General features: G+C 39.6%; 3 protein-coding genes across 3 annotated transcripts; all 3 read left to right on the forward strand.

Moving 5' to 3' along the window:
* Positions 1-1,612: 1,612 nt before the first annotated feature.
* On the forward strand, positions 1,613-8,672 carry LOC306741108 (protein mono-ADP-ribosyltransferase PARP6-like; the record flags this gene model as incomplete). Its single annotated transcript, XM_079223361.1, has 23 exons — positions 1,613-1,678; positions 2,023-2,154; positions 2,978-3,055; positions 3,935-4,029; positions 4,119-4,179; positions 4,537-4,627; positions 4,720-4,786; positions 4,950-5,099; positions 5,187-5,313; positions 5,436-5,567; positions 6,094-6,189; positions 6,349-6,441; positions 6,529-6,654; positions 6,753-6,818; positions 6,975-7,042; positions 7,136-7,184; positions 7,369-7,481; positions 7,593-7,665; positions 7,859-7,928; positions 8,032-8,111; positions 8,206-8,269; positions 8,378-8,462; positions 8,561-8,672. 23 exons carry the CDS (start codon positions 1,613-1,615, stop codon positions 8,670-8,672), a joined length of 2,094 nt encoding a protein of 697 aa, XP_079079487.1.
* A 2,003-nt stretch (positions 8,673-10,675) lies between these two features.
* Positions 10,676-11,329, forward strand: rpp25a (ribonuclease P/MRP subunit p25, a; the record flags this gene model as incomplete). Its single annotated transcript, XM_079223362.1, has 1 exon — positions 10,676-11,329. One exon carries the CDS (start codon positions 10,676-10,678, stop codon positions 11,327-11,329), a length of 654 nt encoding a protein of 217 aa, XP_079079488.1.
* A 1,195-nt stretch (positions 11,330-12,524) lies between these two features.
* LOC306741992 (cytochrome c oxidase subunit 5A, mitochondrial-like) lies at positions 12,525-15,611 on the forward strand. Its single transcript, XM_079224333.1, has 5 exons — positions 12,525-12,641; positions 13,474-13,590; positions 14,666-14,787; positions 14,920-15,041; positions 15,139-15,611. The coding sequence occupies exons 1-4, from the start codon at positions 12,569-12,571 to the stop codon at positions 15,031-15,033; spliced, it is 426 nt and encodes a 141-aa protein (XP_079080459.1). The 5' UTR covers positions 12,525-12,568; the 3' UTR covers positions 15,034-15,041; positions 15,139-15,611.
* Positions 15,612-17,463: the final 1,852 nt, after the last annotated feature.

The raw sequence follows: 17,463 nt of genomic DNA on the forward strand, positions 1-17,463 counted from the left end.
GGCGAGGTGAGGCCAGTGACAGCCGGCCAGTGACAGCCGGCCGCACCGGGAGCCCGAGAGTCGGCCGCAGCGGGAGGCGAAGACCGTTTGCCCGCCGTTGTTAGGCCAGTCTTCAGACTGCTTGCACCGGGGCTCGGTCTTCAGACACTTGGCATCGCCGTCAGGCCGTCGGTAACAGCCTCCTTCGCGCCGACTCCGGTCTTCTCTGAGTCGGGTTGTTTGTGAATGCAGCCCAAAGTGTGTGATAAACTCCATCTAGTGCAGTAAACCACTGCGATCATCAGCAGACACTCGGATCTCTGTGGTCACATCAAGTGCAGAATCTGACGTGAAAACTATTCAAACGGGTGGAAGGAGTCATGGGACCCAACATCCGGTTTTCAAAAATACTAACTGATATAAATGTGTTCAGAACATTTCTGACCACATCCAAACATCTTAACTGTACTGGTCTTACAGAAATGTTGTAATATGTCAAACACAACGTACTGTTACAGTTAAGATGTTTGGATGTGGTCAGAAATGATTTATAAAGTTTAATTGTCAGTGACATTCCACAAGTACTGTTTGATATTACTACATATCGATGGCCAAGTGCAAAATCTCCTAACTGAAAAATGGGAAAATATATATATATATATATATATATATATATATATATATATATATATATATATATATATATATATATATATATATATATATTTGCATTATGTATTGGGTATCCTTACCAAATAGCATTCTGCAAGAAAACTTTTTTTTTTTTTTTTTTTTCAGATAGGAGGTTTTGCTCTTCAGCCATCGATGGTACAATACTCTCTCTCTGGCTTTCTGACAACAACAACAACAGTTCCCTCTTGTGGAAAACTGGTTGAAGTGTTGTCTGGTTGAATGTGTCAAGCTGCAGAACATCTGAACTTTGCTGAATGTTTGTTGTACATAAATAAGGCTCTATTAAACTGTCAACCTGCAGTTATTACAATATCAGGTCACAAGACTGCACCACATTTTTAAACCTATAGTCTGTGGTTCAAACTCATTTTAAGTGTTGTGGTTTTTTTTTTACAAAAGACATGAGTTACAAAGTAATTGCAAATAGCATCTCTCCATTTAGTGATTTAAAAACTATATATATTCTATAAGCGTTTATGCTTGATATGTAAAGAGGTGTAACCGTCGGGTGTCCTGCAGCGGATGAGAGAACACATACCTGAAATGTCTCCAGATCAATTCCAGCTTGGGACCTTTTGTTGCATGTCATTTCTCTCTGCTATTCATTAACGTACTGCTAATTATTGATGTCGACTGTTTGGTGTCTTCAATAAAGGCAGTAGATATTGGACCTGAATCACTCAATGTGAACTTGTTGTTCGTTTATCTTGTTGGACGGACAGATGAGGCCTGAAAGTGATTACACTGGGTGTATCGAATGAGAAGGGCGTGGATGCAACACAAAGACTACACAATATAATATGAAAGAGTTTACATTGTAAAGTACAGTGGTTCATGCTATTGTGCCCAACCACTATAAATAAACACCGCCACATAACACCCACTCATGTCTAAGTGGATTACTCTGAGAAAAGCACTTGTTGAGAGAAGACTTGAACAGATGTATGCAGTCCTAGAAGTGTCTAATCTGGCCAGACTGCAGAGCAGCAGGCGACTGCTAACAAGGGTAACTGACGATTAAGGTCAGACTGCAGCACAGCAGGCCGACAGGCAGACTAATAAATGCCAAACATCACACATATCACCAGCTTTCAAATGTGCCACCAGGCATCTTTGTGCTCACCACAGTCTTACAACTGATGCATGAACATGACTTTCCTGGTCTGGAGGATTGTATCATCCACGGATCAGTTTTGCTTTTCTCCTCTTTTACTGAGGAAATATGCAAGCTGTTGGGAGGATTTCACTTGTGTCGTCCAAACAGGACAGAGATACAGTATGTGTGCATAAGAGCATACACTTGACTAGACCTGGAGCTGCCAGTCTCCTCGTCTGACTCTCCCGTATCAGGACCAGGTTCAGCTGATCAGGCCGTCAGTGTCTGCAGCAGCCAATCATGTGGCGCTGAAGGTCGAGCCTGAACATGTGGGACTTTTCCTGCTGTTCAAAACCAGAGAGGAAGCGGACGGTCGAACACAGGCAGTCCTGCCATCAAACGGGAATATTCCTTGTTTTTGTTGTTGTAGCGTCACATGTGGACATGAGATTTTTTTTATATGTACCAAAACGCTATTTGTTCACTTGGAATATGATGAAACTTCAAGTTCTTCACAGGAAGGAAAGGTAAGTGCTTGTTTTGTCTTTGTGCCACTGACATCATTAACACATTATTAGCAAACATGTTCCCGTCTTTTGAATGATTTTATTTGCATTTTCAATAATCTAGATGTTGAGATAAAGGGAGGCATATAAGAAGAATCTTGTTGATGAAAATATTGTTTACATTGTGAAGAAACTAGTGGCAGTAATGTGTTAATACATGTGTAATGTAGAGGTAGCTAAACTAATTAGGTCACACATGTGTTTTTTCCAGAAAAGTGTTTAATTGTGTGAGTCTCAGTGATGGAAGCAGACTGTTGATTTCTGCTGAAGAAGTTCCAAAGAACTGAACACATGGTGAGTTTAATGAGCCCCAAATATTCCTCTCCAATTCATGTAATATTCATATTACATTCTTAATATCGCAGTCTGGATGCAATTTAGGGTTGTAAGTTGTTTGCATTGACTGTCAATACAGCTCTTATTTTTAGAACTGGAATCATCAGCCAATTAAATGATTTGTTGGTCAGAATTAATTGGGAACACTTTTCATGATGGATCAATTGTTTGACCAGAATATGTGTTGAAATCAGCGGCAGTCTCAGCTGCATGGTTAGTTGACTTTGTTTGGGTGGACAGAAGGGAGTAATTAGTGGTGTAAATAAGAGGATCTTTTGATTGACAGTTTCTCCCATTAACCCGACAGGAGACTGAGAGCCAGCAGTGGACACCGAGCCAAACTGATGAGGACAGTGACTCAGAGGACATCCTGTGTGGAATCCCTGTGAGCAATACTTTGTGGTGGCTTGGATGTTATTTTAAAACAATCCCAATTATCATCACACACATACCTCCAGAAAAGGTTGCTTTTGATGGTCATTGGATAATGGAATGGCAATGGGTCCCTTTGGTTTGCATGTTGTGGAGTAAAGTTTGGACTAAAGTCATACTTAAAACTTTTCTCCAGAATATACTTAATAAATTGTTTATAACACTATAACATTGGTGGTAACAGTTATACTGCCTTTTATCATACAGTGGGAGAAATTATATCATTTCTAGTATTCATAACAAACACATCAACAGAGAATAAATGAACAACTACACACAATACCATATTAATTTGATATGATTAAGCGCAAACAATCCTCAACATTTATTCGCTTTTTGTACACCTGTACAAATAATTTACAAGCATGTTTAAAACTATTTATAAGTGTGTTATTTACTAGAGTTATCCTGGCATGTATTAGCAAATACACTTTATGAAAATAAAGAAGTATTTATAAATTGATAAATACACGTCATTAATGTATATGATAGACAGTTGAATCTTATGTATTTTAATCCTTTATTAAGCTACGCAGGTATTAAGCCAATAAAGTTGTCAACGACAGTAACAAATACTTAAATGTTCATTATATCTGTTATAGTGTTACTGTAAGATACAGTTATAAAGCATTTTTAGTTGTCTATATGCTGCGTATGCAAAATAGAAAATGGAGGTTGATGGAAATAAAGTGTTACTGACGTTTTATATCTTAAGGAGGAGTAAAAGCCATCTTCTTAGCCACTGTTGTAAAGAATATGTGACTGTCTCAGCCTCCTGTGGAGCTGAGCTGCTTGGGCCATAAAGCAAGCGTGTCAGTATTTGTCTCGGCAGGAAACCTGCACCACGGACCTGTCTCACCACCCTCAGCTTGAGACTGACATAGAGGCAGTGAGGACTTTGTATTCGGACACTGCAGCCTCCATCAGGTGAGAACATCTTATCTTTTTCATGGTCTTAACAGAAATACTGCTGCTATGATACATTGTTACATTTCCACTTCCTTTTCTTCTTCTAGGGAGTATGGGTCAATTGATGATGTGGATGTTGACTTAAACATAAATGCCAACGTTTTGGATGTAAGTTTAATACAACTCGCTAAGGCTGTCCTCGACTAAAGAACATTTTAGTCGACTGACATTCAATTTTGTCGACTATACAATTCGTTGATCTAAACGACAGATCTGTAAAACTGAGACCAATGCAAAAGCAACACTTACAATATTGAGTTTACCAGCTCATTGGTTTCTTGGAAATAAGTCATTCAACATGAACAAATCGAATAAAGAGATCTTTGTTGTCAAAACGACTGATTAGACGACTGATGGACTTCGACGGGGCAGCTCTACGATACGCTCAATTCAAGTACAATATACTGACATGTTTGTGTGGCATCTTATTGTGTTTACTATGATTGCGCTGTGTGGTGTCTACAGGAGGAAGTGGCCAAAGCCTGGAGGATTAACCCATCAGAGCCCATCGTTATCCGTCTCAACCTCTCTCCTTCTCAGTATCTGGACGGACCTGGTGAGCATCAACAACACTGCTGCCAACCAGGCTTACTGTTTAAATTCCCTAAATTAATGTGACACCAGATTAAGTGATGTTTCTCTCTACAGCGCCTTCAGTCGAAGTCTTTCAACCATCCAACACCGATAATTTCAGCCTTAGCAAACAATTACAGAAGTGAGTGTTATTAGTGTGATTTTCATGTAAAAGGCTCCCCTCCACATCATTATAGATGTCACTTTTTAGATGATACACTTTTTTGTTCAATTATGGATGAAGATTTGAAGCCCTACCTATAGTATTCATAGCCTATTCATAACTCTTCATTTCTGTCTCTCAGTGTTCTCACAGTCTTCTTATCTCACGAGTGGCAACATCTGATCAATGATAACGTCGTTGTCCGACAGAAGCGAAGACACAGCTGGTTCAGACCAAGTGGAACCATCAAGAAATTTCGTGCAAGACTTAACATCTGGCTCCCACCATCAAAGTATGTGACAATCTAATGAATCCAGCAGTTCTGTTGCTGATTCTGTGTGAAGTCTCTATTCACTGCTTCCTCACTCACCGTGAGCAGGTCCAGTGAGCCCACTCTGAAAGCTAAGATCATTTCACCAGCGATGAATCGTTTCACAAATCACACAACATCCTACGCCATCAAGAATCCCACCGGAGAGCTCTTCACCTACACACCCAGTGGAAAGGTGAATTTAAGAGTTTATATGGTTTCTGCTGTGTGTGCTTTCTTCCCAAGTCTTTCTCTCTCTATTACTCATTACATTCTCGAAATGCTTAATACAAAGTGTTCGTGCCCCTTCCTCCACAGAGGGTGGCGGTGTCAGCAGTCAAGTCATCAACACAGCTTAGTACCAAACAGCTGATGGAGCTGCTCTTCTCCTCCCAGGCCATCAGACACTGTAAGACCACCCCAACTCTGCAGCACGGCTTCTTGGTCCAGGTAAAGAATACAATTAGATTAGATTAGATTAGATATTCTTTTATTAGTCCCGCAGTGGGGACATTTGCAGGATTACAGCAGCAAACGGGTAAAGTGCACACAAGAGACATAGTAAAATTAAAATAAAAGCAGTAATGTAAATAAACAGCAAAACCGTAATAAAAACAGTAAAGGATGCACAATAACAATATGATACATACAGACAGAATGCAATGTATTTATATTGCACAGTTGAGGTGGTTAAAGTGACCAAAGTGATTGAAGTGTTTATTTTTTGTGATCTACTGGGAGCTCAGCTGGTTGTGCAGCCTGACAGCAGCAGAAGTCAAGAGCCCAAATACTGTGATATTTTATCAGAGGGGGGAATTAAAGAGTAACTGCATTAATAATCAAGCTTGTGCTCATGGTTGTAATATGCCTTTTCCACATCCAGTGTGATGCCACAATTTTAATTTTAGGTTTAGCTCATGTTAAGCAGCAAGATGGAACGCAAAGTCTATAATCATGTATTTCATTGTGTTCACAGTTAATGAGGTATGCTGAGCAGAGACTCCCCACGCTTAACGAATACTGCGTTGTCTGTGATGAGCGACATGTGTTTCAGAATGGCCCCATGTTAAAGGTACACTCCTCCAAAGACATATATTTGGGTGCAACACACAAATGCAGATGTTGACTGCTAATATATTGTTACTATTTTGTTGTGTGTGTGTGTGTGTGTGTGTGTGTGTGTGTGTGTGTGTGTGTGTGTGTGTGTGTGTGTGTGTTTGTTTGTTTGTAGCCAGCAGTTTGCACCAGGGAGCTTTGTGTGTTTTCCTTTTATACGTTGGGTGTTATGTCTGGAGCTACGGAGGAGGTTGCCACTGGTGCAGAGGTGTGTAACACACATACATACTTTGAGAGGGTTGTCTTGGTGATCATAATGTGAGATTGATGTGTTGCAGTGATTGTTGTTCTACAGGTAGTTGACCTGCTGGTGGCCATGTGCAGAGCGGCCCTTCAGTCCTCACGCAAGAGCCTCATATTTGAACCGTTCCCCTCTGTTGTTGATCCATGCAACCCCAAAACCCTGGCCTTTAGTCCTAAGGTATCAGCTAAAATTATGAATAACTTGATTTGTTGAGAACTATTCAATATATCATATGTATTGTATTGATGGAATAATCTATTGTTTTGTTTTGGCAGAGCAAGAGCTACGACAGGCTGCAAAAAGCGCTGGACAGTGTTTTGTTAATCAGGAGGATGTCACAGGTGACTGGTTTTTAAATAAATCCTACACTCAAGATTTTTTTTTCAAAATTCATATCTGATTCTCCTCATCTGAGAATAATCTGACAGCTGGTGAATGTTTCTTCGACAGCCGCATTAATATCAGAAGAGTGAAATTGTATTTTTTATCATATGCAGGGTCCTTATTCTGAAATAAAGAATCAGATGGACAAGATAGACCCTCTCGCTCATCCCTTACTACAATGGTGAGTGTCTCTATTTATATTTAAACATATTTTGATATGTTATCAAATCCGAATGTTTCTTAAATTTATGTGTGTTTGTATGTTTGACAACAGGATTTTAGCAAGCAACAGATCACACATTGTCAAGCTTCCACCGAATGGGGTATGATAGAGCAGTTCACAGTTAGATAATGCCGTCTTAAATCAGTAGTTGCATGATTTATAGTAGTTCAAATTTGATTTATAGTAGTCCAAATATTATACAAAAAAGTAAGTTGTACACAGTTGTATACAGTTTAATTGTATTTAGTTTGTGCTCTCTTTTGATCACTTTTTTTCCACGTTAGCAACTGACGTTCATGCACACACCGCATCAGTTCCTGTTGATCAGCAGCCCTCCATCCAAAGAAGCTCGCTTTCAAACTGCCAAGAAACTTTATGGCAGCACCTTTGCTTTCCAGTGAGTAAAATCAAAGCTGTGCCAGAATGTAAAACCTTCATATTAATACAACATACATACAGAATGTGATCCTTGCTATATGCTTATACCCCACATTGTCTCTACTTTCAGTGGTTCCCACATTGAAAACTGGCACTCTATTTTGAGAAATGGGCTGATTAATGCCTCTTGTACAAAATTACAGGTACAAATACAAAAGGGTTTCATATTCCTTGAGCTAAATTCAAATTAGTCTTTAAGTTGAATGTCATGTCACACTTGAGATTTGAACAGACTTTGGAGTTGATCTTCTTAGACTTGGATTGTACATTAGACCTATGAAACTTTTAGGATTTGAATTGAAATAATGCATTAGTGTTCACATTGTCTTCTTTAAGCTTCATGGAGCTGCATATGGGAAAGGAATCTATCTGAGTCCGATCTCAAGCATATCATTTGGATACTCTGGTATTAATACACACTATAATAATTTTCACCACACAAAATGTATCCCATTATTTATTGATTCTAGCATGTTTTTTTGTTTAACTGAGCTATCCTGTTTGCGCAGAGATGGGTAAAGGGCGACACCACATGCCCACCAAAGAAGAACTCAGAAAGAAACACAACCAAATAAACAAAATCAAACAGGTAGATCAATTTCACATTTGTCTACAATGTGTCTAGTTGCACTCTGTCTTCTCTTGTTTGTCGTATCTCACCCTGTATGCTCTCCTGGTCTTAGGACCAGCAAGGGCGCGCCAGGTTTCTGCAAAACAGGAATCTAAACTGCATTGCTCTTTGTGAAGGTACATTTGTGATACAAATACGTGTTACAAAAAGCATGCATGATTTGATAACATTTAGGAATGATTTTGTGACAGAGTTTTATAAAAGTTGTCTGCATGTTTTGACAGTCGTAACTTCAAAGGATCTTCAAAAACACAGGAACATCTGGGTGTGTCCAGTATCCAACCATGTGTGCACACGTTTCCTCTTTGTGTGAGTACCACATGAAGCTTTTCTGCCTCTCAGGGTAATGATGCATTGTCAGACTATAGTGCAGATTTCTACACTGTTCTTGCTTGTGTCTTTCTCAGGTATGAGAATGGACAGGTAGGAGATGTCCACATCAACACTCAGGAAGCCAGGATCCACAGGGCCATTCTACAAGTAATTGCTTCGAACCGTGCTGAGAAAACAAAAAAATGATTTATGATATGATCATGCTAAGTGCAGATTTCATTTAAACGGAAAGTAGATTTATTTATTTGTGGCTAAACACGACTTATGGTTCGACAAGTGAATATAAAAACAGCTTTTGTTTGTTTGAATGAGATACGCTAACTCAAAGGAGGGAATACCACCACAAAAATGAAGAGGGCCTCTCTTCTCTCTTGGTGGAAATATTCGACTGATTCGTTTTGACCTTCACCTGGAAAGCTTATTTGCCTTATGTCTTTATTTACAGTCTGGTGTCATTTAAATGTGTTATAACCCTATGTTATAAACATATATTTTGTACGTTTTGTACTGTGCATTCTTTTATAAATTTATATTTTCATTATCTGCTGATTTTGCTCAACAGATCAAATATTTTACTTCTACAGCTCGAAGGGCCACTTTTTATTCATGTATTACTAGTTTTGTACCACAAGATGGAAGTGTAACAACAACAACTACTGAGGGCTGTTTCATTGCACACACAGAGCCAATAAGACACCATAATGATTATATTTCTAAATGTCTGTAAATGAGAGATTAGCACAGATGTTTAAATGAGAAAGTATTGTCATCACATTCAAAACATGGGTGTTGATACAAGCATGTGCTACATTCTACTTTAGGGAAAACAAAATGAGACAACTGCCAAACACACCAGATGTGTCACAGGAGTCACACACTAAAATGAATTATGTGCTTTAATAAAAAAAAATTAAAAGAAGCTTTTTAAGGCACATGCAGCTATATCATCCAAATGCTTTACAAATATTTGCATGATGTCCAGGAAACATATATTTTATTGACATTTATGGACAGTGGCTTATTCTCTTGGGAACAAATTGCATTTTGCTCTGAACTATATTGACACCACTGAGAACAACACATTTGTGCTCATTGTTCAAGTCAGTGAATATCACGGGGTGCATCCCATCCTGTGAGGCAGAAATGCACCATTATAACAGTATAGTGGTTCCATATGAGCCCCACAGCTGCCTCCCCACCTCTTCCCTTGACACGGCTTCTCTAAAGAAAGCCTTGAGGAAAACACCTCTGTTTGCATCTGTATACTGAATATATTCTTACAAGTTCTGGTTTGGCAAAAACAAGAAGTTGCAGCTCCAAGGTATGATTGTCCTTAGAAATGTCCTTGACTCAAAAGAGGCACAAATGAGGTAGCAGGCATTTTCTGGGTCAGCCCAGCAGGCGATGGACTGAAGGGAGGAGAACTGTGAAGTTGCTGCGATAGCCCAAAGCAAGACATTTTCCAAGGACCATATGGCTCTCTGATGAAAATGTAGAGGAAGAGTCGTCTCGAAAGCCATGATATGTTGACATAACTATTGTATTATTTCTGAATATCTTCACCCCAGTGAGATTGTTTGGCACATTATATGCAAGGCACATTAAGAATGTCAACAATCCAAACCAATTCAGTTGAAACAAAGGGTTGTTTCAACTGCACGCCTTGTTAAATCTCATTAACTCATGTTAATTCATCCATATAATTCAAGCGTTCACATGGACAAATATAATTTCTGAGCCCTTTAGGGTTTAACAAAAGCTACCCTCAAAAACCAACAAACTAGAATGTGACAGACATTATTAAATGTTGCATGTGCCTTTAAGAGCACTTTGTCCCACTCTACATGTCGCTCTCTGAGCCTCATATGTGTTTGTTGGCATCAGCTGTCCTCAGTGCTGAATAGAGCAAGGACATCCTTTCCTTCACGTCAATGGGATTAGAGGAAGAAATACTCTCTTCATACTGGCTGTCATCTCAGTGCTCAGAAGACAAAATGGAAATGCAGTACAAAGAACAGAGAGAAGATCAGGATAAGTCACCATTTTTTTGGATTACAAGGCTGATCAATTTTTAGTTTCTGAAATAATAAGAAACGTGTTTCTGATCTCAAGGGATGTATGCAAATAATCCAAGGCTGAAGGCTCAGAATCCACATTCTGCGCTGTTATTCCACCGCTCTCAAAAAACAATGACTGAACCCAGGGGTCAGACGAGGAGTTCAAATGCTACAAGCAGCACAGTGATGGAGCTGCAGTCTGCTGCATCCGACCCTGATGTCCCATCTTCGTCTTTTTCTCCAAAAGTTGGCCAGAGCAACTTCAGGAGAGTCAGCCGCACTGAGGACAGCAGTCCCTATCCGATCCCTGGCCTAGCAGCAGACATCCTGCACATGCGAGTGAAAGAAGGAAGCAAGATCCGCAATCTGCTGCGCTTTGCAACAGCTCGCATGCAAGAGGAGGGGAGAGACAGCAATGGGACATCCCTGAGACAAGTGGTCTTCACTGGCTCAGGAAGAGGAGTCACCAAGACCATCACCTGTGTGGAGATTCTGAAACGTAAAGTGGGAGAACTCCACCAGGTGTCCAAGCTCTACCACAAGACAGTGAATGAGGTCTGGGAGAGTCCACAACAGGGAGCAGCAGGTATAACCATGCAGAGGACGGTTCCTGCTATCTGTATCCTGCTCTCTAAAGACCCTCTGGATCCCCAGGAGCCTGGATATCAACCCCCGCAGACCCAGAGTGTTCCCACAGAGGACGCAGAGAGACATAGAGGTCTGACCAGGACAGCTCACAGTCCCTCCTCGCAGCATACAGCAAAGAGAGTCTGTCTGGATGACTGAATGTTCTCCATAAACGTCTCCATGAAAGTCTGACTACAGCATATGAAAGATCATAACATTAACATATACTATATGTCTTATATATTATATTAGGCTGGAAATGAGAGTTATTTTATCACGACTTTTTGTTATCTAAAATATGATACCCTGAATTTCAACTTTTATATTTTAATGTTAATGTACAGTTTTCCACCACTAGAGTGGACAATTGCATCTTCCTCCGAAAGCAAAAACTGGATAATCATGATCTACAGTTTGCATCAGTGCACAGCTCCACTGAGAATGAATAAAGGGGTACTTTGAATGATTGGTAACAACACATGTGCAAAGTTGGTCACAGTCATTGTAAATATAAACATCAGGGTTTGTATCATTATTTTGTTTTTCTACTTTTGGAGGAAAATCATGGACATTGTCATGGATAGGATTAGAGGTTGAGGATTTTTTTCACAATGATGCTGTACCTTTTTACGGATATAACATCACTGAAATAAATTAACTTCATACAAACTTTGATGTTTTTTTTCGGTGTTGGAGTGCCTACACATTTTTAATTTGAATCAAATCCCTTAAGGTAGAAGCACTTTAAACTTCTAAATCTGGAAATTTGAACAGAGACAGACCTAGTTTAGGCACATCACCACCTGTATGCAGTCAGTTAATTTAGATCTACGTTTTTTGTGTTTTGGGGTTACAATCTGTCCTCCAAAACATGTCACCTTGCAGACCTGAGTGCTATAATGGAATGCAACACAGTGAAATGGAAAAATAGTATCCAACACCACAAGTTTGGGGATTATAACACTTGATTCTATGTAAACCCCCCAAAAAATCTGATATTGCTGTCGGCACTAGTGTGTGTGGTACTAATGATTGGGGTCATAGGTTCGAGAATTACAGCACATTGTATTCACAAGTAATGTCATAATGATATACATGTACATACAATATCCCTTAATTACTTGACTTTTCAGTGAGAATCATAATGCATGTATGAACATGTTGACCCAGTTCCTTTAGGGAAACTCTTCTTAAAACATTGTCGGAACAAATATTTGTTTTAAAAGGCATGGCACTTCCTTATATTACAGTATTTCTGGATCAAAATCAGATCAGAACCCATTCGCGCATGCGCAGAACGGTCGCGGACGTGACGGTCGAGGCCACGGAGCGCTAGCTAGCTTCCTCGTTTAAACTCTCACCGGTTCGTGTCGAGTAGCTAGCTGACTGTCCCCCATCATGTTCAGAGCCGCCGCCCGACTCTCTGTCTCCGGTGTCCGGAGTTTAACCCGCACGCATCCGGGGTGTAAAGGTATTTATTCACCTCTCAATGTTATTTTGTAATTTGGTTGCTCCTGAAATTGAACAGGCGAGGTTTAAACGGAAGCCGCACGGCTAAGATAGCTCACGTTAGCTGAAATATAGCACGTCTTTCTGTCAAACGTGCATATGTTTCAGTCAAATTATGTAGACGTGTGATCAATACTGCAAATGCCCATAAAAGCTGAATGTGTGCTGAAGGTGAAATGTGTCCGTGTGGAGCTCGCCGGTGTCGTTGTCCTTGCCGTGACCCAGTCCATAGACTCCAACTGGGGCCTGTGTTTCTGCTGCTAGTGCTAACAGTCTAACTAGGTTAGTTATCACTAGTTAGTTAGTTAGTTTATCTGTTCAGCCAAGTAACTGCTAGTCGCCAGTGTGCTCTGGACACCAAGTTATAGTTTGGCACAAGACAGGAAACGTGTAACTCTAGTTAATCTATATATTAGCTCACCCTTAGCTACATTGTCTGTATGTCAGGGAGGTGCAGCTGCAACGTTAGATGCATTATTACAATTGCATCTTACGTCAACTAAACGTCAATCGTCTGATTCCCGCATTCTCTTCAATATATCACAAGCACTAGAAACGTCCTGTTTGCCAGAGTGTATTCACGCTGGTGGGTGCAGCAGATAGGTCACATCAGGACGCAGGCAATGATCCAGATGCATTACATTACTAGACAGCATGTGGCCTCACCCACTTCACTCACCATAGAGCACTCGCCCGTGACTGTTTGTGCCCTTATACATTACCTGACACTATTGTGAAAGCTATATTTTATTGGGGAACCGGTTGTCTAACTGAAAGTTGTTTTCATCACGCAGCTGTTTTGGCCTTGAGGTGTTACTCTCATGGGAAGCAAGAGACCGATGAGGAGTTTGATGCCCGCTGGATCACCTATTTCAACAAGTCAGACATTGACGCATGGGAGCTGAGAAAAGGTATGTTTGTGGATGACAGACAGTGAAACTTAAGACTCTATACAAAAGGTCAAATGGTTATTGCAGGGGTTAACGTAAGTTGTTGTCACCCGTTAAGCTTTAAGATTTTTTTTTATACGATAATACAATATTTACCATGAGTTAACCATTAGTAAAGATTTGGTTTCATCGGAGATTTGGAGCAAATCTGTGATGAGATCTTACTTTAAGAAAGTACACCGTAAACTTTATCGAAGTAAGATTAACAAAAAAATTAAATTTTTTATTTTCATAAAATGTGCATTCATTTTTTAATGAGTGACATACTGATCTGTCGGTAAATGGCATCAGTGTGCCACGATAACTTTTGTCTCTAGATACTTTAATGTGGGTGACAGCCCCATGTACGTTCAATCCCAGCGTCATTTTGTTTTGTCATTTAAAGGTTCTCTATTTGAGATCCAGAGCATCATTCTTGGTTCAGGCTACTCTCAGACAGAGAACAGTACTGTGTGATGGTAATTATTTTGTACCATGAACACTATATATTTTTACTGTTTACCTCACTATGCAGTGACAAAGATCCTAGTGGTTGAAGCTCTGCCGGAAGTAGTGTTGCAAGTGTGGTTAGTTTGCAATTTCACAAATAGTTTTGAAAACACTCCGTAATTTCCTTAAACATCTTGGCACTTTAGGCTTTTGCAAAAACATTTCTCAAGTAAATCGTGCAATTATTAGGGAACTATTTTATTGTAAACCAGTCTAGTCGGGTAAAAACACATTTACACAAACGCACTTGTGAGTATTTTTAGGACCATGATGGTGTGTCTGGGATCAACTCAACTAATTTGTTGTAAATGAAGGAGCATGTCATCCAGTAACTGTGTGGCTAATTTATTGTAATCTGTGCGGTACAGGCCGTCAGACTTTTACTGCAGAAATTTTGTTTTAGTGGTTCATCCATGGTTTTGGTCTATCTGAAGAATAGAATATCGCCAACCCTATCCTTTTAAGCCACAGAGTAAATTAATGCTAAGTAAAAGGGTTCAATTCTGTCTCTGTTCTCCAATTTAAAAGATGTAATTTCTTCTTTCAGGGATGAACACATTGATTGGTTACGATCTGGTACCTGAGCCAAAGATTCTCGAGGCAGCACTGAGAGCCTGTCGGAGGTTAGACGACTTGGCCAGCGCCATCCGCATTTTGGAAGCTGTGAAGGTGAGAGAGAAAAAGGGCACCTCCTGAGCTCGGTAATATTTTTTGTGGGGGAATGTTGCCAATCAGCATCTTTTGCTTGTTGGAAGTCACAGGTGAATGATTAATGGGTTTTAATGTTTGTAATTTCCTCAGGATAAATCCGGCCCTCATAAAGACATCTACCCGTATCTGGTCCAAGAGCTAAAGCCAACATTATCCGAGCTCGGCATCCCTACACCTGAAGAGCTGGGCTTGGACAAAGTATAGATGAGAAGGTAATAGTATTCTCTGATCAGTCATGTGTGTTTCTCCCCACATCAGGTCTGTCATACAACGGCAATCTAACAGCAATGTTGTTTGTTTTTGTTTCAGACCAAATGACAGTGGACATCCCCAGGACACAGAACCCTTGTACTTAACTGTTTGCCTCATGATTCGTGTGATATTTAATTTGGCCTTTATTTAGTTATTTTGCTTGTCAAATATTGATGAACATGATATGGAGTGTATCTTTATTGAGTGTCACCAGTATTTTGGGATATTTTAAATAGTTTGCGTACTTATTGAAGCAACACACTCAATTCATTACATGTTGCATTTATGGAAAGCCGAGCGTCACTTGTATGGCTCATGTCCTGTTTGTCTGGACATTCTTGAAAGTCACATTTGGCCACCAGGGAGCAGCGTTTTCAATGTAAAAATCATTCTACTGTATTCAATCTACATTGCATCTGTTTTCATTTCAGGGAAAATGTACATGCTTGTAAAATAAACGTGTTCAAGTAACATTATTATCAACCACATCAATGGAATAATGCCCCAAGACATACTAAATGACAGCTTAAATTATTAGTTTTTTTTAAAAATAAGATTGGGACTTATACATCAGCATTTACAATATAAAAAATATTAGAATGTTAGGCTTATTATTATTATTATCATGAATGCTACCTTTTATTGGGATTAACAAAAAACACCTGTGTCAAACTACTGATTTTACAATTCTTCCTAAAAAAAAAAATAATAATCTTTAACAAAAAACAACAAAAACAAAAAAGCTCAATGTACTCTTAACCTGATTTGAGTAAATATTTCAGAGCTTCTTTTTTTCTTCACTGTAACCGTTGCAAGTATTTTTAGCTGTTTGGCAAAACTGCAGTGCCGTTTAAAGGGATATTAAGAAGTCAAAGGTATTGGAATGTATGTACGACTCCAGTTTTTGACCATTTCAACATATAAATCATAAACACATTAATCCCTCCATTCAGGGCTCAACAATACGGATTTTCCGATTGCCATTGGGCAACTAAAATGCCACATTGGTCGAGGAAATCTAGCAACTCGCGCTCAATCAGGCAAGTGGTTAAAAATGAAAAGAATGATAGAAGTAGCTGAGTGGGCCATCTTGCTGCCTTCTGTTGAGTTGCACATCTGCAATTCCAATCAGGCAGTGAAGAGAACATGGCTGCTGGTAAAAGTTTATGGGCTAAAGGGCAGGCAAGCACTTCGGCTATCTTGGAAACAGGATGTCTGTTGGCATTGGGGGATGTGGGTAAAACTTCAGATTGCTTACTAAAGGATTGAACATGACAAATAACATTGGTCTTACTGCTAATAATTCAAATACTTTTTAAATAGGAAATAAAAACCCTGCAAGTCCTACAAGTCTGACCTTGTAGCAAGTAAAACAAACATGAATGTCAAACCCTGCAAGTTTATATAGTTAACCAGGAAAAATAGGAGAAACTTCTAATTGAATCAGTCACAATTCTGCATCTGTCCCTGCTATTAAGCCACTTCTTATCAAAGTCTACTTATTTGAGAGGAATGAGTTTAGTATGTTTGCCCTTTTCACGTGCAATAATTCACCATTTGACAGCTTGTGTTGATTATGTGATTTATTTTTCAATTTAAGTAAAGTGTCTGCCTAACACATTGAAAAAAATAATGTAGTTCTTGACATCAAAAAGCATTTTGTTCTTAATCTTGTAATCAATCTAGTCATGTCAACAGCATCTACCTTGTTGTTGTTTTTTATAGCGACGTCACGATAAGCACGGCCTCAGTATTGTCACATATTTGGACTTTCCCTGTCAACAAATTGAGACGTTCAACAAATTGCAGTTCAAATTGTTTTTGTTGCCAAGCAAAAGTCAGACGCCGTATTTGTTGTTTGATCTCCTTGAAATCATTCCCAACAGAGTGATCAAGTTGATCTGACTGCAACACACACATCTACTTGATGACACCATGACCGAGATGAAAATGGACCATTTCGTTGCAGTACCTCCAACAGATGACCTCTTTTACACACCTATTGTTAAATGTCCCTAATCCTGCCCCAAAGAGAGAAACGAACAATGACCACTGAGCTATGACTTCATAGACTGAACTTCCACGCATGTTTCTACTGTGAAATGTAAATGATTTCGCGGTGGCGGTGGCTTTAGAGGTCAGAACCCGTTGCAATGAGAATGAAAATGTTTTTTCCATAATTTTTTCGTAAAGGTCGTGTTATCTCAATAACCGCCCTGGTAGGATCCGAGCAGTGGGTGGGATATCGTTGTGAAGTGGGTGGACAGAGAACCCACTTTACGAGCTTTACGCACGGGGCGGGCCTTTCATTCATGCGAGTTGGGGGTGTAGGCCACTCAGTCAAAGACAATCAAAGATGTTTGAGTTTCCATGCGCAGTGAC

The sequence above is a fragment of the Taurulus bubalis genome, assembly GCF_910589615.1.
Source record: "Taurulus bubalis genome assembly, chromosome: 9".
NCBI classification, from domain to species: Eukaryota; Metazoa; Chordata; class Actinopteri; order Perciformes; family Cottidae; genus Taurulus; species Taurulus bubalis.

Coding starts and splice junctions, on each gene's coding strand:
- LOC306741992 (XM_079224333.1), top strand. CDS start 12,569: ATGTTCAGAGCCGCCGCCCGACTCTCTGTCTCCGGTGTCCGGAGTTTA. Junction 12,642..13,473: donor CACGCATCCGGGGTGTAAAG/GTATTTATTCAC, acceptor TTCATCACGCAG/CTGTTTTGGCCTTGAGGTGT. Junction 13,591..14,665: donor CGCATGGGAGCTGAGAAAAG/GTATGTTTGTGG, acceptor TTCTTCTTTCAG/GGATGAACACATTGATTGGT.